Raw genomic sequence first — 22098 nt, forward strand, 5'->3', positions numbered from 1 at the left:
AGAGTGAGTATGGGTGGAAGTCAGAAATAGGAAAGGAGCAGTAACTTTATTGGGAGTTTTCTACAGATACCCCAATAGCAACAGAAACGCAGAGGAGCAGATTGGAGGCAGAGTTTGGAAAGGTGCAGAAAAAACAGGGTTGTTGTCATGGGTGTCTTTAACCTCCCTAATGTTGATTGGAACATCCTTAGTTCAATAGTTTGGATAGAGCAGTTTTTGTCAGGTTTTGTCCAGGAAGGATTCCTTTACTCAATATGTAGACAGGCTGACTAGGGGTGGGGGGGTCATATTGGATTTGGTGCTTGGTAACAAACTAGGCCAAATATCAGAGCATTTTGGTGATAGTGATCACAACTCTGACCTTCACGACAGTCATGGAGAAGGATAGGAGCAGATGGTATGGGAAAGTATTTAATTGGGGGAGGGGAATGACAATGCTATTAGGCAGCAACTGGGGCACCTGAATTGGGAATAGATGTTCTTGGGAAAATGCAGGATAGAAATGTGGAGGCTGCTGAAGATGCTGGATAGGTTTGTCCCACTGAGGTAAGGAAGGGATGGTAGGGTGAACGAACCTTCGGTGACAAGGGATGTAGAACATCCAGTCAAGAGAAGAAACAAGATTAGCTAAGGTTGAGGAGGCAAAGATTAGACTGGGCTCTCGAGGGTTACAAGGTAGCCAGGAAGGAACTGAAGAATGGACTTAGGAGAGCTAGAAGGGGGCATGATAAAGCCTTCGTGAGTTGGATTAAGGAGAACCCGAAGGCATTCTACACTTAAGTGAGGAATAAGAGGATGGTCAGAGTGAGGGTAGGGCCAAATAGATGTTGGTTAAGGAGGAGGATGTGCTGAAATGTTTGAAACACATGAGGATTATACAAGTCCCCTGGCCCAGATGGGATATATCCAAGGTTACTACAAAAAGTGAGGGAAGAGATTGCTGTGTCTTTGGCGATGATATTTGAGTCCTCATTGTCCACTGGAGTGGTGCCAGCTGATTTGAGGGTGGCAGAATTTATTCTCCTGTTCAAGGGGATAGGGGAAAATCCTGCGAATTACAGACCAGTCAGTCTTGCGTCCATGGTGGGCAAATTATTTGAGAGGATTCTGAGAGACAGGATTTACAATTACTTGGAAAAACCATAGTTTGATTATAGATAGTCAGCATGACTTTGAGGGGCAGGTCATGTCTCCAAGCTTTATTGTAGTCTTTGAGGATGTGACAAAACACATTGAAGGTAGAGCAGTGGATTTTAGCAAACATTCCCCATGATGGGCTCATTCAGAAAGTAAGGAGGCATGGGATACAGGGAAATTTGGCTGGCTGGTTGGATGCAGGATTGACTCGTCCATAGGAGGCAGAAGATAGTAGTAGATGGAAAGTATTCAGCTTGGAGCTCAGTGACTAGTAATGTTCTGTAAGGATCTGACCTGGGACCTCTGTTCTTTGTGATTTTGATAAGTGACTTGGATGAGGAAGTGGAAAGGTGGGTTAGTAAGTTTGATGATGAATGAAGGTTGGTGGCATTGTGGATAGTGTGGAGGGCTGTTGTAGGTTGCAATGGGACATTGACAGGATGCAGAGTTGGGCTGGAGTTTAACCTGGAAAAGTGTGAAGTGATTCATTTTGGAAAGTAGAATTTGAATGCAGAATACAGGGTTAAAGGCCGGATTTTTGGCAGTGTGGAGGAACAGAGGGATCTTGGGGTCCATGTCCATAGATCCCTCAAAGTTGTCACCCAAATTGATAGGGTTGTTATGAAGGTGTATGGTGTTAGACTCATAGAAACCTTACAGTGTGGAAACAGGCCATTTGGCCCAACTGTCTGAAGGGTAACCCACCCAAATCCATTCCCCTACCCTGTGACTCTCCATATGTCCCTGAACACCATGGGCAACCTAGCAAGGTCAATTCAGCTAACTTGTACGTCTTTGGATTGTGGGAGGAAACCCACGCAAATATGGGGTGAATGTGCAAACTCCACATAGACCGTTTCCAGAGGCTAGAATCGAACCCGGTTCCCTGACACTGAGGCAACAGTGCTATTCACTGAGCCACCATGCCATCCATATGGTGTGTTGGCTTCCATTAGCAGGAGAATTGACTTTAAGAACCGTGAGGTTATGCTGCAGCTCTATGGAGACCTGGTTAAACCCCATCATTTTAAACATCAAGTGTAGACCCAGAGTCATCAAGCGTTCCTCATATGTTAAGCTTTTCGTTCCTGGGATCATTCTCGTGAACCACCTCCAAATACACTCCAGGATTGGTACATCCATCCTAAAATGGGCCAAAAATACCACACAATACTCCATGTGAGAGCCTTCCAGGACCTCAGAAGTGCATTCCTGCTTTTATATTCAAGTCCTCTGAAAGTAAATACCATCATTACATTTACCTTCCCAACTACTGACTCAGAGCTGAAAATGTGTTGCTGGAAAAGCGCAGCAGGTCAGGCAGCATCCAAGGAACAGGAGAATTGACGTTTCGGGCATAAGCCCTGTCCGAAACGTCGATTCTCCTGTTCCTTGGATGCTGCCTGACCTGCTGTGCTTTTCCAGCAACACATTTTCAGCTCTGATCTCCAGCATCTGCAGCCCTCACTTTCTCAACTACTGACTCAACCTGAAAGTTTACCTTGAGAGAATCCTGAACCAGAACTCCCAAGTCTCGATTTTTCTCCCCATTTAGAAAATAGTCCATGCCTCTCTTCTTCCTGCCAAAGTGAAAGACCTCACACTTTCCCACATTGTACTCCATCTGCCACTTCTTTGCCCACTTTTCTAACCTGTCCAAATCCTTCTGCAGTCTCCCCGCCTCCTTAATGCTACCTGTCCCTCTACCTGTCTTTGTATCGTTTGCAAACTTGGCCAGAATGCCTTCAGTTCATTCATCCAGATTGTCGATGTACAAAGTGAAAAGTGTGGACCCACTGAGCCTTGCGGAACACCCTTTGTCACCGGCTACCATCCTGAGAAAGAACCCTTTTATCCCTACTCTCGGCTTTCTGCTAGATAGCTAAGCTTCTATCCATGCTTGCACCTTGCCTATAACACCATGGGCCCTTATCCTACTCAGTAGCCTCCTGTGTGGCACCTTGTCAAAGGCCTTCTTGAAGTCCAGATAGATAACTTCCATTGGCTCTCATTGGTCTAACCTGCTAGTTACTTCCTCAAAGAATTCGAACAGATTTGTCAGGCATGACCCAAATTTACCACACTTCCAAGTATTCAGAAATCTGAACCTTCACAATGGATCCCAGGATCTTATCCACGACTGAGGTTAGGCTAATTGGTCTGTAATTTTTCCATCTTCAGCCTTACTCCTTTTTAAAACAGATGTCCCATTAGTGGTTTTCCAGTCCTGTAGGACCCTCTCTGATTCTAGTGATTCCAGAAAGATCACCACTAACTCCTTCACTATCTCTTCAGCTTATCTCCCTTAGAACAATGGGGTGTAGTCCATCTGGTCCAGGTGATGTATCCACCTTCAGGCCATTCAGTTTGTCTAGCACCTTCTCCTTGGTGATGGCCACTATACTGTGCTCTGCCCCCTCACTCTCTTGATGTTTTGGGATATTACTCATGTCTTCCACCATGAAGACTAACACAAAGTAATGATTCAGTTCCTGAGCCATTTTCCAGTGGCCCAATGTTAGCCTTTGCCTCATCCCACTGCCCTTTGCTATGTTATATGCTTTCACTTTTGATTTTATGCTTTTTCAGACTTCCCCAGTCAGCCATGATTGCCCCATCCACCTTATACCATGCTTCTTCTCCCTCGGAATGAATCTCTGTTGTATCTCCGGAATTACTCAGAGACTCCTGCCATTAGTCTTCCACTGTCTTTCCTGCTGGGCTCCTCTCCCAGGTATGGGCCTCAGCTATGCCTGTCTCTTTGTTGGCTACGTAGAGCAGTTGATCTTCCGTAATTACACCGGCACCACTCCCGACCTCTTCCTCCGCTACATTGATGACTGCATTGGCGCCACCTTGTGCTCCCGCAAGGAGGTTGAGCAATTCATCAACTTCACCAACACATTCCACCCTGACCTTAAATTTACCTGGACCATCTCAGACACCTCCCTCCCCTTCCTGGACCTCTCCATCTCCATTAATGACGACCGACTTGACACTGACATTTTTTACAAACCCACCGACTCCCACAGCTACCTGGATTACACCTCTTCCCACCCCATCTCTTGCAAAAATGCCGTATTCCCAATTCCTCCGCCTCCACCGGATCTGCTCCCAGGAGGACCAGTTCCACCACAGAACACACCAGATGGCCTCCTTCTTTAGAGACTGCAATTTCCCTTCCCATGTGGTTAAAGATGCTCTCCAACGCATCTCGTCTACATCCTGCACCTCTGCCCTCAGACCCCACCCCTCCAACCGTAACAAGGACAGAACACCCTGGTGCTCACTTTCCACCCTACCAACTTCGCATAAACCAAATCATCCGCCGACATTTCCGCCACCTCCAAACAGACCCCACCTCCAGGGATATATTTCCCTCCCCACCCCTTTCTGCCTTCCGCAAAGACCGTTCCCTCCATGACTACCTGGTCAGGTCCACGCCCCCCTACAACCCACCCTTCCATCCTGGCACTTTCCCCTGCCACCGCAGGAACTGTAAAACCTGTGCCCACACCTCCTCCCTCACCTCTATCCAAGGCCCTAAAGGAGCCTTCCACATCCATCAAAGTTTTACTTGCACATCCACTAATATCATTTATTGTATCTGTTGCTCCCGATGCGCTCTCCTCTACATTGGGGAGACTGGGCGCCTCCTAGCAGAGCGCTTTAGGGAACATCTCCGGGACACTCGCACAAATCAACCACACCGCCCCGTGGCCCAACATTTCAACTCCCCCTCCCACTCTGCCGAGGACATGGAGGTCCTGGGCCTCCTTCACCGCCGCTCCCTCACCACCAGATGCCTGGAGGAAGAACGCCTCATCTTCGCCTTGGAACACTTCAACCCCAGGGCATCAATGTGGATTTCAACAGTTTCCTCATTTCCCCTTCCCCCACCTCACCCTCGTTCTAAACTTCCAGCTCAGCACTGTCCCCATGACTTGTCCGGACTTGTCCTACCTGCCTATCTCCTTTTCCACCTATCCACTCCACCCTCTCCTCCATGACCTATCACCTTCATCCCCTCCCCAATCACCCATTGTACTCTATGCTACTTTCTCCCCACCCCCACCCTCCTCTAGCTTATCTCTCCACGCTCCAGGCTCACTGGCTTTATTCCTGATGAAGGGCTTTTGCCCGAAACGTCGCTTTCGGAGCTCCTTGGATGCTACCTGAACTGCTGTGCTCTTCCAGCACCACTAATCCAGAATCTGGTTTCCAGCATCTGCAGTCATTGTTTTTACCTCCTCTCCCAGTCAGTTCTGTCCAGCTCCTCCCTCATGCCTCTGTAGTTGGCTTTATTTAGCTGTACTACTGTTATATCTGATTCTATCTTCTCCTTCTCAGATTGCAGGGTAAATTCAATCATCTTATGAACGCTGCCTCCTAAGGGTTCCTTCACCTTGAGCTCCCTTATCAAATCTCTCTCATTGCACAATACTAAATCCAGAATTGCCTGTTCCCTAGTGGGCTCCACCACAAACTGCTTCAAAAAACCATTTTGTAGACATTCCACAAATTCCTTTTCTTGCTGTCCAGTGTCAGCCTGATTTTCCAAGTTCACCTGAATATTGAAATCCCCCATCACTGCTGTAACTTTGCCTTTGCTACTCACCTTTTCTATCTCCTGATGTGTCTTGCACTCCAGCTCCTGACTAATGTTTGGAGACTTGTACATAACTCAGCTGTGGTTTTTGTCTTCACTTTGCAGTTCCTCAATTCTACCCACACAGATTCTACACCATCTGACCCTACTTCATTTGTTACTATTGATTTAATTTCATTTCTTCCTAATAAGGCATTGCCACTCCCTCTTCCCGTCTGCCTATCTTTTCGATCACATCCCCTTGCAGCATCATCTCCGTGATGCGCACCACGTCTTATCTGACAAGTTCGATCTGCACCACAAGCTCATTTACCTTATTCCTTATACTGTGTGCATTCGGATATAATACCTTCAGTCCTGTATTAAACATCTCTCCTCTTCTTTGTTTGTTTGTCCAGTGTGCTTGAAGTTTGATTGCTAACCTTTTCCATACGCTGTGTCCTACTTGTGTCTGTGCTGGAGATTTTAATTATCTCCAGGGCTCTGCTTTGCTCTTCCTGGATCTGTTCCCACCAACCACCACACCCGTCCACTTGGCCAAGCTCGTCCTCACGCTGAACGATTTTTCCTTTGGTAAGAGGGTTGGCCATGGGTACATGCGTGGGTCCGAGTGATACCTGTTTCTTCATGTGGTATGTGGACCATTCCTTGTTCCAGTCTTATTTCATCCCTACACGCCCCCCCCCCCCCCCCCCCCCCAAACAACAACTTTTTCTCTGCGATATTGATTAAACTGGCCACTAATATCCACAATAAATCTACTGACTCCCACAAGCTGCCTGGACTATACGTCTTCGCACCCTGCTTCCTGTTTTTTTATTAAAAACTCCATTCTCCCAGTTTCTCTCGTCTCCAGCACACGTTTCAATGAGGCCAGGTTCAACAAGGGAGCCTCCAAAATGCCCTCAACCAAGGATTCCCGAGCACTGTAGTCATCAGGATCAAACCCATCTCCCACACTTTGCCTTCATCCCCCACTTTTCCATCCTGCAACAGCAATAGGTTTCCCCTGAAACAGAAATGTTGGCCAGGGAACAGGGTGGTGCATTTAAGTGGCAGACAACCGGAAGTTAAGGGTTATTTTTGAGGGCAGAACATAGTATTCTGCAAAGCAGTAGCCCAGTCTACACTTCACTTCCCCAATGTAGAAGAGACCACGTTGTGAGCAGCAAATGCAGTGAACCAGATTGCGTAAAGTGTAGGTAAAGTGCTGCTTCACTTGGAAGGTATGTTTGGGGTCTTGGATACTGAGGATAAAAGAGGTAAATGAGCAGGTGTTACAACTTCAGCAATTGCAGGGGAAGGTGTCATGGTGTTGTAGGTTGGTGTTGGGAGTGAAGGAGGCGTTGACCAGGGTGTATCGGAGGGAATGGTCCCTGCAGGAGGCAGACAAGGGAGGGAAGTGTGTGTCTGGTGGTGGCATCTTGCTAGAGGTGGTGGAAAAAGTGGCTGTGATGTTCTGGATATGGATGCTGTTAGAATGTTAGGTAAGGACCCTATTTATAGGTTATAAATTCTGTGTCTTACAATCTTATACTCCACAACCACCTGATGAAGGAGCAGTGCTCTCAAAGCTAGTGCTTCCAAATAAACCTGTTGGACTATAACCTGGTGTTGTGAGATTTTTAACTTGGTACACCCTAGTCCAACACCAGCATCTCCAAATCAAGAGTTAGTTATTGTTAGCCACTAACAGTCTTCACTAACAGCTATTTACTCTCCTAGCCAGATTGTTATCAAGTCATTTGTCTGTCTGGCTATTCTTCTCTCTCTCTTTGGGCTCTATCCCCACATACTCCTTACCCCTTCCCCCAACTCTACACCCTATCTTCTGCAGATAAGCTGACATTTTCCTAGTTAGTTCTGTTTTTATTGTTGATCATCATTACACCAGTGTTCAATCCAGGTTTATTGATTTGAATTTAAATACTAAGAACTGTCATGGTAGTTTTGAATCTATGTCTTCCAGCATTACCTGGGTCTGTGGATTACTGATCCAGTAACTTGATCATTCTGACACTGTCTCCTCAAGTATCTCCTCTAGCCGTGCAATTTTCTGAGATCTATGATCTCTGCAAATACTGGATTTTGAGCATCTTCCAATTTTCATGACCCCATAGTTGGTACTTACTTCAGATCTTAAGATCTGCAATTTCCTATCTAATTTGCATGCACATCTACCTCTCTCGAATTCTTTAATATATTTTAGGAAACCATCAGTCCTAATATTCTTTTCTGTGGCTTAATAAAAATACTGTGAACTCTTAAATACCAAAGGCTCCTAAGATCCATGGAAATGTATTTCTGAATGATTCATAATTTTAACAAGAAGTGGAGACAAATTACTCTACTTTTAACCAATTGTATATCTTTTGTTTCAAGGTAAACTGTTTATTTTGTCAGAAGGCATCTTATTTATTCATCCTCGCTCTGGCAGCATGACCATTCCGAAGAGCCACATGGCTGCATTGAAGTATTATGATGGCGTGAGTACCGTTATCAGCCATTTTAAAGAAAAAATGCCTTGCAGTCACATGCTGCATGAACCTTTTGGACTGATTGAATATTGCATCTGAAGTGCAATGTACATATGCACATGTCTATGCACACTTACATCCAGGGGAAATGTGCAAGATAGTCATGTGGCTAATTCAGTTTTCAAGGAAAAAGCTGTAAGGAAGAACTACTTCTGATAGCATTGTTGCAAAATAATTTTCTGTAATAAAGGTTCCTTGGAGTTTTAATCAGAATGAAAGATTAACTACTTGCAGTCCCGAGTTTGATTTTATTTTTCTTTTTTTTGCTTCAATTAAGAGTTTGAAGTTCAGTTATATTTTGTATTGTTAATCCACCTTTTTGGTAGCTTCAGAAAATGTCTATATTACAAAGAACTCCTTTATGTACATTGCTCATAATGTCAGTACCATTATAAAAGGCTTTTGTGACACACTTTGTAACATGGCAATGTAACATCCTTATTCAGAAAAGAAAGGGACAAAAAAGTAAACAACTATGCACTGGTTAACTTACCATGTGTTCTTGGGAAATTGTTAATTGTAAAAGATGTAATAATAAAGCATTTAGAAACACAATCTATTCGAGCAGAGTCAGCACAACTTCCCTCTGGAATTGTGCCTTACAAATATATTAGAATTTTTCTTTGAAGAGGTAACAAGCAGGATAAATGGAGGGGAAGCAGTGAATATAATGAATTTGGTTTTCAGTCAGTATTTAAGGTACCATGAGTGAGGCTCCTTGATAAGACAAGAGCCCATCATGTTGGGAATAGTAGATTAGCATGGTTAGAGGGTTGGTTGACAAACACAAGACAGACAGGAAAATAAATTACTGGAAAAACTCTCCAGGTTCGAGTAGCATCTGTGGAGAGAAGTCAATGTTTCACGTCTAGTGACCCTTCTTCAGAACAGTGCTTCTGTGTCTTAGGATCTATATCTTCTGTTTTTAATATTCTTAATGGAATATGGCATCACTTGCAAGGCTGTAATTTGTTGCCCATCCTGATTACTCTCAAGTAATTAAGAATCAACCAAATTGTTGTCCCATTGGCCAGACGATGTAAATGGGATTTTAAAAATCATTGGTCATTTGATCACCAATGGTGGTGATATGAGTTTAAGTCCCACCAAGTCTGCCATGGTGGGACTTAAACTCATATCAGCCCTCATCTTTTCATAAGCTTCTACATTCCTGGTTCAGAGATATTAAGACTATAACACTGTCCACCAGGAACAGTCTTGGAACTATAATGGTATTGGAATATCAATGGTACTTCTGTACTCGGCCTGCGTGCCTTTGACAAGTGATTGCCAGCAGTTTTGAGATGACATCGTAATAAAATATCACTCATAATGTTTCCATTAATTGGAGAGTTAATTCCAAAAATTTAAGTCCTAAATATAAGCTTTCGTGAAAGCATTGAAGACTGAAGAACGAACTGACATAAGTATATAAAATTGAGAATTTTTCCCAATTTGGAAATATCAAATATTAGGGAGCATAGACTTAAGGCCAGAGGGGAAAAGTTTAAAGGAGGTTTTTTTTTAAGAGGGAATGGGTGCCTGGAATGCACTACCAAGGAAGGTGGTAGAAGCAGGGATGTTAGCAAAGTTTATAAGGCATTTAGACAGATATCTGAACAGGTATGGACCGTGTTCAGGCAGAAGGGATGAGTTTAGATTGGCATCATGGTTGGCACAGATGTTGTGGGCCAAATGGCCTGTTCCTGTGCTGTACTATTCTAATAGGTACTTGCAAATAAATCTAAGTGAGGGGAACGGAGGAAGTTATTTACCCATAAGTAAGGATGTAGAAAACACTGCCACAATAATGGAGTAGTTGAGGCAAATAGCATGGATGCATTGAAGTGGAAGCTTGATAAGCACACAAGTGGAAAGCAGGCGAGACTGAGGAGTGAAATGAAATCGGGATGGGAGAGGACTCAGGTGGAGCATAATAAGAACATAGAGCAGAATTACACCATGTAGCCAATTGATCCGCTCCATTGGAACTGATTAACCCCATTCTCCTCCCTTTTCCCTCAACTATTGATCCTTTTGCCAAGCGAGAATCTATCTATCTTTGTCTTAAATGCACTCAATGACTTGGCGTCTATAGCCGTCCCCACCTAGGAGTTCCGACTCCATATCCCTTCTTGCTATTGATTTAATTTCATTCCTTTCTAACAAGGCAACCCTGCCCATCTGCCTGTCCTGGTGATATATTCTTGGACATTTAGTTCCCAGCCCTGAGTTGCAGCTGTATCTGTGATACCCACAATATCGTACTTGCCAATTTCAGTCTGCTCGACAAGCTCATTTATCTTTTTTCTTAAATGAGGCAGCATAAGTACAGTACTCAGTTCTGCATCGACTATCCTCCTCCTCCTCCTCCTCATTATTGTCCCCAGATGTTAGACTCGTGACACTTTCATACGCTGTCCTATTGTTCTGGAAAATTTTAATCTCTGCTGAGTCCTCCCCGGTCTTTAATTTATTTTTTCCCTAATTTTCTGTGCAACTGAACCCACACCATCGCTACTTAGCATCAAGCACTGTCCACAGCCCAAGTTGTGCAATCCCAGCTTTCTCAATGGGTGGGAAAATGCCAGATAATGTCTACCTTCCTGGTTTGAAAATGAAAATCTAGGCCAACATTTCTGCTTGATGCCCTTTCTCCAGAACCTTAAAAAAAAATTATGTTTAGAAAGCCTGAACTACTTACCTGTCCTCCAACATGCATGGTTTTCTCTTTTTTTTTCCAGTTATTTATGCGACTCTTTATTGGATTTCCTATGACTATTAGAAACATCCAAAGTGTGGATAGAAAAAAAAAAGTTAATCTACCATTGTGGTAGTTAATGCACAAGGATAAGAATTGAGAGGTCATAAATTGAAATTTTAGCTTGACTAATTGTAGCACAAGGAAAAATAACCAGAAAAGACGAGGATCATTGTTAAAATGCAGTTGTTCAGCTTTAGGGAGGAAAATATTTCTACTCTGATGGTTCTAGACTAATCATGATTGGATCTAAGTGCCTTGTGAAAAACGAACTGGAAGAAGTTTCAGAGTTGTTTGGGTATAGACAGAGATGCTATTCAGCCCGTTGTGTCTGTGCTAACTCTGAGCATTTTATCTTTGCCAATCTCCAGTCATTTTTCTGTAACTCTACACACTGTTTCAATTTAAATATTCATCCACTAACGTCTTGGAATGAATCTATTCTACACACACTTCAAAGCAGATTATTCTAGACCTTGATTACTTGTTGTGTGGAAAAAGCTTTTTCTTCCACAGAGTCATACGGATGTACAACACAGCAACACACCCTTCGGTCCAACTCGTCCATGCCGACCGGATATACTAAACGAATCTGGTCTCGTTTGCCAGCACTTGGCCCATATCCCTCTAAACCCTTCCTATTCATATACCCATTCGGATGCCTTTAAAATGTTGTAATTGTACCAGCCTCCATCACTTCCTTTGGCAGCTCATTCTATACATGCACCACCTGCATGAAGGTCTGTTTTAACTGTATCCCCTCTCACCTAAACCTGTGCCCTCTTGTTCTGGACTCCCCATCCCAGGGAAAAGACCGTGTCTGTTTATCCTACCCATGCCCCTCATGATTTTATAAACCTCTATAAGGTCACCCCTTAGCCTCCAGCAATCTAGGAAAAACAGCCCCAGCCTATTCAGCCTCTGCCTGTCGTTCAAATCCTCCAACCTGGCAACATCCTTGCATATACCTCCTGCAAAAATGCTGAGTTGTATTCCCAATTCCTCCGCCTCTGCAGCATCTGCTCCCAGGAGGACCAGTTCCACCACAGAACACACCAGATGGCCTCTCTCTTTTAAAGACCACAACCTCCCCTCACACGTGGTTGAGGATGCCCTCCAACATATCTCATCTATGTCCTGCACCTCCACCCTCGAACCCCACCCCTCCAACTGCAACAAGAACAGAGCCCCCCCCGGCCCTCACCTTCCACCCCACCAACCTCTGAATAAACTGCATCGTCCGTCGACATTTCCGCCATCTACAAACAGACCCCACTACGAGGGATGTATTTCCGTTCCCACCCCTATCTGCTTTCCACAAAGACCGTTCCCTCTGGAATTATCTGTGCTGTACATCTCGATGACAATATACTCTAAGTCTACCCCCCCCCAAATCTTTTGCCTCAGGACCCTTCAACCCCAGGGCATCAATGTGTACTTCACCAGTTTTTTTTTCTCATTTCCCTTCCCCGCCCCCCCCACCTCTCCCCCACACTTTACTCCAGTTCCAACCTTCCAGCTCAGCACCGTCCTCATGACCTGTCTCACTTGTCAATCTTCCTTCCCACCTATCCGCTCCACCCTCCTCTCCAACCAATCACCTTCACCCCCACCTCCATCTACTTATTGCACTCTCAGCTGCCTTCTCCCCAGCCCCACTCCCCTTCCATTTATCTCTCCACCCCTAAGGCTGCCAGCCTCAATCCTGATGAAAGGCTTTTGCCTTTCAAAACGTCGATTTTCCTACTCCTCGGATGCTGCCTGACCTGTCGTGTTTTTCAAGCACCACTCTAATCACCACACAAATTCACCTGCACCTCCACACACAACATTTACTGCATCTGTTGCACCCGATGTGGCCTCCTCTATATTGGGGAGACAGGCCGCCTACTTGCGGAACGTTTCAGATAATACCTCTGGGACACTCGGACCAACCACCCCGTGGCTCAACACTTCAACTCCCCCTCCCACACCACCAAGGACATGCAGGTCCTTGGACGACTCCATCGCCAGGCCATAGCAACACGACAGCTGGAGGAAGAGCGCCTCATCTTCTGCCTAGGAACCCTCCAACCACAAGGGATGAACTCAGACTTCTCCAGTTTCCTCATTTCCCCTCCCCCCACCTTGTCTTAGTCCCAACCCTCGAACTCAGCACCACCTTCCTAACCTGCAATCTTCTTCCTGATCTCTCCGCCTCCACCCCCACTCTGGCCTATCACCCTCACCTTAACCTTCTTCCACCTATCGCATTTCCAACGCCCTTCCCCCAAGTCCCTCCTCCCTACCTTTTATCTTGGCCCGCTTGGCACACTTTCCTCATTCCTGAAGAAGGGCTCATGCCCGAAACGTCGATTCTCCTGCTCCTTGGATGCTGCCTGACCTGCTGTGCCTTTCCAGCAACACATTTTCAGCTCTGATCTCCAGCATCTGCAGTCCTCACTTTCTCCATGCTAATCTTGACCAACATCCTTGTAAATCTTTTCTGAACCCTTTCAAGTTTCACAACATCGTTCCGATAGGAGGGAGACCAGAATTGCACACAGTATTCCAAAAGTGGCCTAACTAATGTCCTCTTCAGCCATGACATTATCTCCTAACTCCTATACTCAGTGCTCTGTCCAGTAAAGGAAAGCAGACCAAATGCTGCCTTCACTATCCTGTTTACCTACGACTTCACTCTCAAGAAACTATGAACCTGAACTCCAAGGTCTCTTTGTTCAGCAACACTCCCCAGGGCTTTACAATTAAGTGTATAAGTCCTGCTTTTTATTCTAGATGATTATTTAATTCACAGCTTGCACCTGTCATGGTGGGATTTAAGTTGTTGTTTCTAGAATATTAGCCTGGGATTTCTAATGACTTATCACTGCCATTAAAAAAATAGTACTGCAGATCGGGCGTTCGGTCCCTCAAGCTTGCATACAATAAGATTATAGTTGATTTAATTGTGAACTTAATTCCACTTTTCTGTCTCTTCTCTGTATGCCTTAAATACCTTGTCTAACCCAGCCTCTCATGCTGTCTAAGGAAGAGATTTCCAAAGATTTACAACTGTCAGGTGATGAATTCCTCCTCATTATCAACATAAATGAGTGACCCCCTATTTTGAAACTGTGCCCTGTAGTTGTAGATTGCATCTACCCTGTCAAGTCTCTTTAGAACTTTCAAGATGATCATTCTTTGGTCTTCTGAAACCTTCAGTCATGGGATGTGGGTATTGCTAGTTTGAGTCAAGATTTTTTGCCCATTCCGAGTTGCTTGAGAGAGGGATTTTGAGCTGCTGCCGTGATCTAATTGCTGTGGATAGAATCACAAAACCTATAAGGAGGCATTGAGAAAGCTCTTATCACCCTGTCCTGCCATGCAATTAAAAGATCTTAGCTATAGAAATACTTGCAAGTTAATCATTGTATCCTTATACACAAACTACAACTAACATACCAGTAGTTCAAAATCCAAATTCTTAATATAAATGTTATCAAAACCTAGATCTAAATTGTTCGCTCACATCATAGATTTGAACATCCAAGACCCTGAGTGTCTTGACAAGTTAGGTGTGGAAAGGGTGTTTCTTCCTTTTAGGGGAATCAAAAACTAGGGATCCCTGTTTAAAAATAGTTTGTCCTTGAATCCTTGAATATATTTAAGGTAGAGTTGACTGGATTCTTAAGCAAGAAATTGAATCATTATCAGGAATAGGTAGAAATGTGGAGTTGAAATTGTAGTCAGATCTGTGAGTTACTGAATGGTAGGGCAGGTTGGAGATGCCAGATGGTCTTCTACTGCTTGTTGTTCTGATGTTCATATTATGAACAAAAAGTTGTAAGGAGCTTAATATGATTGATGTAGTATGTAGAAGGCCAAAAATGTAGGAACAGAAGTAGACTATTCAGGCTCCCCGAGTCTGCTCTGTAGTTCAGTGAGATTGTGACTAATACGTTGATTTTCAACTTCACTTCCCAGCCTTATCCAGAGAATCTTTCATTCCTTTCATTGGACAATGCCATGAGATCCTTAATGCTTATATTCACTTAAGAGGGCAGAAGGAGTTTTATTCTAATCATTTATCTTTGTAATTGTACTCTAAGTATTAGAGTCATAATCTCACAGCATGGAAACAGATAGTTCGGTCCAACCTATTCAAGTCAACCATGTTCCCAAACCAAACCAGTCCCACCTACCTGCGCCTGGTCCACATCCTTCCAAACTGTTCCTATGCGTGAATGTCTCCAAATGTCTTTGAAATGTTGTAGTACATCCGCATCCACCACTTCCTCTCGCAGTTCATTCCACACATGAACCAAATTGTATGTAAAAAAAAAAGGTTTCCCCACGTGTCCTTTTTTAAATCTTTCCCCTCTCACCTTACAAATATGCCCCTTTATTTTTTTAATTCCCCCACCGTAGGGAAAGGTCCCCAGTCATTCACCTTATCTATGCCCCTCATGATTTTATAAATTTCCATGAGGTCACTCTTCAACCTCCTGTGCTCCAGTAAAAGAAGTCCAGCCTTTCTATTTTTTTTCTCACCTTCCAATGCCATTGTAATGAGTATTCGTTGTTATGAATTGTTTATTATTTGCTTTATGGGATAAGTTCCTTACCCGATCATTTACTTTTAATCAAGTTTTAAATCAGAAAATTATTTAGAAGTAAGGCAGGAGCAAATGAACTGTAGTGAAATTGGACAGAAGACAAATGCTACTTCGCAGATGTTGATAATCTTGATTCTTTGGAAGTGAATAAATTTGAAATGGAATTACTTAGCTCCTTTGCTTGTGGCGTACGCTAACTTCTCTTGGCTATAGTGGGAACCAACTGTTTGGAGGACTTATTGATCGAGATCTGGAGTTAGAACAAAAAAGGTATAAATTGGAACCATCACAATTTTATTTCTGTTTACTGAAATGGTGGCTTAACTATTTGCAGACTTTCTAGTTTCTGTTTTAGATTTCATTATTTGCAGTTCATTCATGGTATTTTACAAATATGTCAATTTTCTCACTTTTGAATTCTGGACATAAGGATGATCATTTGAAGGAAAATGAGGAAAGTAAATGATTAAAAACAATGTTAAGCTGTAACACGCATTTTTACCATTTAGATCTGTACAGTCAAATTCCAAGCATCTGATTATGTGGCTCTGTAGATGGGAAGCATGCTTGCAACTGAACTTTCTCATTATTTTTCTCCAAATGTCCACATTTATTCCTCCTCCTGAGAACTTTGCTTGGCATCCCTTTAAATTCAGCTTGTGTAACTGTTTCTTCTTTTGGTTAATTATGAATGTTGAATTCTTAGATCGAAAGATGTCTGCTTATTTTTGGATGAGCTGAATAGGTGCATTTATGGAATTTTTAAAAATAGAGTATACCCAAATTTAATTATTTTAATATATACATTGAAGTTTTTATTTGAATCCCTTGGGTAAAGATGACATATTGGTTGATGCCCATATGCAAATGACAGTCTTTCTGTGGAGATATTCAGTCGAGGCTTCAATAAACCATGCACAACTTCAAAGAAGTGCAGGAGTGTCCACACCAATTTATATTTGGTAATTAACATCCCAAATTGCTGTTTTGAGATCTTGTGGACAAGCTGCTCCATTTCAGACAAGCAGCTGCACCTCTGAGTGGTTGGCTTTGGGTGTCAACTTTGGGACATCCTGTGTTTGTTGAACTTGCTAAACAAATGTACACCTTGTTAGGTTCTTTTCCTGAGGTTTCATACACGAGATGCAATTCACACACCAACCTCTGCCAACAGTTAAAGTTTATTAAAACTTGTACAAATTAGGTGACCTCCTTTGACCATTTTCGCAGGCACGCAAAGTTTTTAGATTAGATGAGATCACTTACAGTGTGGAAACAGGCCCTTCAGCCCAACAAGTCCACACTGACCCACTGAAGCGCAACCCCCTACATTTACCCCTTCACCTAACACTACAGGCAATTTAGCATGGCCAATTCACCTAACCTGCACATTTTTTTTTGGACTGTGGGAGGAAACCGGAGCACCCGGAGGAAACCCACGCAGACATGGGGAGAATGTGCAAACTCAACACAGTCAGTCGCCTGAGGTGGGAATTGAACCCAGGTCTCTGTGCTAACTACTGTGCCACCGTGCCGCCCACAAAGTTGAGGCACTGAACAAAGAAAACACGTCCCCTTTATACAGGTCAGTTGGTCATGCTCACAGATACTCTGGCCACTCCCCCACAGTCACATGCCACTCAAGACAGCCCCCAGCCACACTCTCACAGTCACATGCTAACCCAGGAACAATGGTAGGATGAGATCATTGTCTGAGATAATGTAAATGCCCTAATCCTGGGGAATCATTAGGCAGACAATTTATTGACTCAGCTGTTCCCAAAACAATGTAGGTGTGACATACCTAGCTTCAGGGGATGGCTAGAAAACGTTTCTGAATGGAAGAGAATTAATGATAGTTAAATTTAATAATAGTAAGGGGAATAGTAGCAAATGATTGTCTAATTGGAGTGGGAGTCATTCGCATTCTTGCATGAATGTTGTCCCCACCCATTTCCAGAATGTTCAGTCAGTGCAGTTTAACTCTCAAACATTACATTAATGTCCAGAGAGAAAGAGTCCCATTTATTGTTTTAACATTACAACATTTTAAAATATTATTTCCTCACTTCTATCAGCAAAATCTTTGTTAAATATTTAGCTGCTAAATCAAGTCATAGACCACTTGGCCCAACTCTCCTACGCCAAACAGGTCTCCTAAACTGAACTAGTCCCATTTGCCTGTGTTTGGCATATATCCCTTTTAAACCTTTTCTATGCGTGCACATGTCTAGTTGTCTTTTGAATGTTGTCATTGTACTCACCTCTATCACTGCCTCTGTCAGCTTGTTCCATTTATGCACCACCTTCTGTGTGGAAAATGTTTCTCCTCCGGTCCCTTCTAAATTATTCTGCTCTCCCCTAAACCTGTTCCCTCTCGTTTTGGATTCCCAACTCTGGGGGAAAAGACCTTGACCATTCACTTTATCTAAGCTGCTCATAATTTTATAAACCTCTGCAAGGTTATTCCTCAGCCTCCTTACACTCCAGGGAAAGTAGTCCCAGATTATCCAGCCTCTCCTTTATAACTCCAGTCTCAGTAACATTATTCTAAATCTTCAAGGAATTATATACCTGCACCCCAAGGTTGCTCTGTTTGACCAATACTCACCAGGGCCCTACTATTGACTGTGTAACTCCCTGCCCTGGTTTGTCTTACCAAGATGCAACACCTCTCATTTATCTAAATTAAGTACTGTCACCATTCCTTAGCCCATTGGCCCAGTTGATCAAGATTCCCTTGTACTCTTGGATAATCATCTTCACTGTTTACTGTACCACCAATTCTGGTGTCATCCACAAATTTACTCACCATGTTTCTTATATTCTCATCCAGATCATTTATACAAAATCATGCACAACCGTGCATCCAGTTACAGTCCTTGCAGCACATTGCTGGTCACAGGTCTCCAGTTTGAACAGCAACCCTCCACCATAGCCTTCTGTCTCCTACCATCAATCTAGGTCTTCCTGGATCCATTGTGATCTAACCTTACTAACCAGTCTACCGTGCAGAATCTTGACAAAGACCTTGCTAAAATTCATGTAAATTGTGTCTACTGCTATTTCTTCCCTAGATTCCCATAATGTCCTAACCAGATCTTTTTGAATAAAAAAACTAATATTTGTCAGTATTTTGTTTTCTTGGAGTTTTTGATTTGCAAAAACTTTATTACCAGTTGTACTAGGTGTTTAAAGCTTATTTATTTCTGTTTAAATATCATGATTAGTTAAAGATGTTGAGATTTGATTTTTTTTTTTCCCCCCGTAGTGCACCCAAATGTCAGTTTCTATTCTTTTCTGTGGCTTCAGTGGTAAAACTAAAACCCTTTCTCCCAGTAGTTATTTCTCTGTTGGAGATCAAATTGATGGTTTCTTCCTTTAAAATTCTCATCCTCTTGAATAAATTTCTCTGTGACTTTGTCCCTTATCTCTGATCAACTTCTCCACTCTATTATTAAGGAGAAATGGCTTATAGTTTCAGAAGTAACAGTAGGGAAATGGATCTGGGTGGGTTACTCTTATAGGGTCGGTGTGGACTTCTTTGTTCCGAAGGGTCTGTTTCCACACTGTAGGGATTCTATGATTCTGTATGGTGCGTGGTCACAGTAGGTTTTACTAATATGCTAAGTTGTGATCATTTTATGATCGCAGCATCCGGTTTAATCATGATTTTCAAAAGAGAAATCTTAAAATTGGAAAATGTTGCAGGCTCTGGACAAAGGACAGGATAGTGGAACAAAATTGAGCAGCCCTTCCAAAGAGCTGTCATAGGACTGTACGTTGGGAGAGGGGAGTATGCAGTGAGACTTGTCCTTGTGCACCAGTTGCTGAAGGTAAGCAGATGGTAAAGAAGGCAAATGGGATGTTGAAGAAAGTGGGGACTGCAGATGCTGGAGACCAGAGTTGAAAAATGTGGTGCTGGAAAAACACATCAGGCCAGGCAGCATCCGAGGAGCAGGAGAATCGACGTTTTGGGCATAAGCCCTTCCTCAGGAATGAGGCTGGTGTGCCAAGCGGGCTGAGATAAAGGGTAGGGGGGAGGGAATTTGGTGGAGGGGTGCTGGGACTACGATAGGTGGAAGGAGGTAAGGGTGAGGCTGATAGGCCGGAGAGGGGATGGGGGCGGAGAGGTCGGGAAGAAGATTGCAGGTCAAGAGGGCGGTGCTGAATCCGGGGGTTGGGACTGAGATAAGGTGGGGGGAGGGGAAATGAGGAAGCTGGAGAAATCTACATTCATCCCGTGTGGTTGGAGAGTTCCTAGGCGGAAGATGTGGCGCTCTTCCTCCAGGCGTCTTGTGGTCAGGGTCTGGCGATGGAGGAGGCCAAGGACCTTCATGTCCTTGGCGGAGTGGGAGGGGGAGTTAGTGTTCAGCCACGGGGCGGTTGGGTTGGTTGGTGCGGGTGTCCCAGAGGTGTTCCCTGAAACGTTCCGCAAGTAGGCGACCTGTCTCCCCAATGTAGAGGAGACCACATCAGGTGCAATGGATACAGTAAATGATGTGTGTGGAGGTGCAGGTGAATTTGCGACAGATATGGAAGGATCCGTTAGGGTCTTGGAGGGAGGTGAGAGGGGAGGTGTGGGTGCAAGTTTTGCACTTCTTGCAGGGGAAGGTGCCGGGAGTGGAGGTTGGGTTGGTGGGGGGTGTGGATCTGATGAGGGAGTCGCGGAGGGAGTGGTCTCTCCGGAACGCTGATAAGGGTGGGGAGGGAAATGTGGTGGGGTCTGTTTGGAGGTGGCGGAAATGACGGAGGATGATACGATGTATCCGGAGGTTGGTGGGGTGGAAGGTGAGGACCAGTGGGGTTCTGTCCTGGTGGCGATTGGAGGGGCGGGGCTCAAGGGCGGAGGTGCGGGAAGTGGTGGAGATGCGGTGGAGAGCATCGTCAACCATGTCGGAGGGGATGTTGGTATGTTGGCCTTCATTGCAAGAGGTTTTTAGTACAGGAGCAGGGATGTGTTATTGCAGTTATGCAGTGCCTTGGTGAGGCCACACCATGAATATTGTGTGCAGTTTTGGTCTCCTTTTCTGAAGAAAGATGTTCATGGTCTCTTGGGAGTGTCGTAAAGGTTTACTAGGCTGCTTTCGGGGATGGCAGGACTAATGTATGAGGAGATATTGACTGACTGACTGACTGACTGACCGACCAACCAGCTTAGGATTGGTTTGCTGGAGTTCAGACGAATAAAGGGGGATCTCATAGAGACTTAAAATTCTAACAGGACTAAACAGGGTAGATGTAGGGAGGATGTTACTGATGGTGGGTGTGTACAGAACCAGGGGTCACAGTCTGAGAATTCGAGATAGACTATTTAGGACGGAGATGAGACATTTTTTCACCCAGAGTGGTAACCCTGTTGAAGTCATTAACACAAGAAGTTGTTGATGCCAAAACATTGACTATATTCAAGTGACGGCTAGATACAGCATTTGGGACAAATGGGATCAAAGGTTATTGGGAGAAAGCAGGGTTCGACTGTTGCGTTGGATGATCAGCCATGACCACAATGAATGGTGGAATAGGCTGGAAGGGCTGAATGGCCGTCTCCTGCACCTATCATGTTTCTGTTTTTCTATGTACAATTGGCTGAATGGCTGTTTGTTATGCTGCATCATAATGTCTGTGCCAACTTTCTGCAAGAAAAATGTACATAATGCCATTCCTTGTACTTTTCTCTGTAGTTGTATAACTGTTCTCCCGTTCTAATTGAGTACTTGAGTGGCCCAGGTAATAGTGGATGCATTGCTAATTGTGGATGTAGGTTTGCTCGCTGAGCTGGACAGTTCTTTAAGACGCTTCGTGACCATGTTAGGTAACATCAGTGAGCCTCCGAATGAAGCACAGGTGGTGTAGCCTGCTTTCTATTTATATGTTTGAGTTTCTTTGTGCTGGTGCTGTCATTTCCTGTGGTGACATTTCCTAAGGTGATGTAATTTCCTCTTCTTTTTCTCGGGGTGGTAAATGGGATCCAATTCGGTGTGTTTGTTGATAGAGCTCCGGTTGGAATGCCATGCTTCTAGGAATTCTCGTGGGTCTCTGTTTGGCTTGTCCTAGGATGGATGTGTTGTCCCAGTCAGTGGTGTCCTTCCTCGTCCGTATGTTTGAACAAGCGAGAGTGGGTCATGTCATTTTGTGGCTAGTTGATGTTCATATATCCTAGTTTTCTGCCTGTTTTTCCAATGTAGTGTTTTAGTTCTTGCAAGGTATTTTGTAAATGACATTAGTTTTGCTTGTTGCCTGTGTAGGGTCTTTCAAGTTCATTAGCTGCTATTTTAGTGTGTTGGTGAATTTGTGGGCTACCATAATGCCAAATGGTCTGAGTAGTCTGGCAATCATTTCCAAGATGTCTTTGATGTTGGAAATTTGGACTTTGATGTCTGAAACAAGATTTGGACTTTCAGAAGACTTTTGATAAAGTTCTGTTCAGCAAAGTAGCCTTTAATTTTGAAGTGC

At 43.9% G+C, this 22098-nt stretch overlaps 1 protein-coding gene across 4 annotated transcripts in view; it reads left to right on the top strand.

Moving 5' to 3' along the window:
* The window catches only part of dnaaf9 (dynein axonemal assembly factor 9), a 217442-nt gene that overhangs the window by 120684 nt on the left and 74660 nt on the right, over positions 1-22098 (top strand). For all 4 annotated transcript variants that reach the window (XM_087991656.1, XM_087991651.1, XM_043696328.2 and 1 more), the window contains one exon: positions 8129-8232. In XM_087991656.1, coding sequence (XP_087847782.1) covers positions 8129-8232 — 104 coding nt within the window. The remainder of the gene's footprint in view (positions 1-8128; positions 8233-22098) is intronic.

The sequence above is a fragment of the Chiloscyllium plagiosum genome, unplaced genomic scaffold (genome assembly GCF_037043375.1).
Source record: "Chiloscyllium plagiosum isolate Xiang-an unplaced genomic scaffold, Cpla_swu_hap1 HiC_scaffold_1, whole genome shotgun sequence".
NCBI lineage: Eukaryota > Metazoa > Chordata > Chondrichthyes > Orectolobiformes > Hemiscylliidae > Chiloscyllium > Chiloscyllium plagiosum.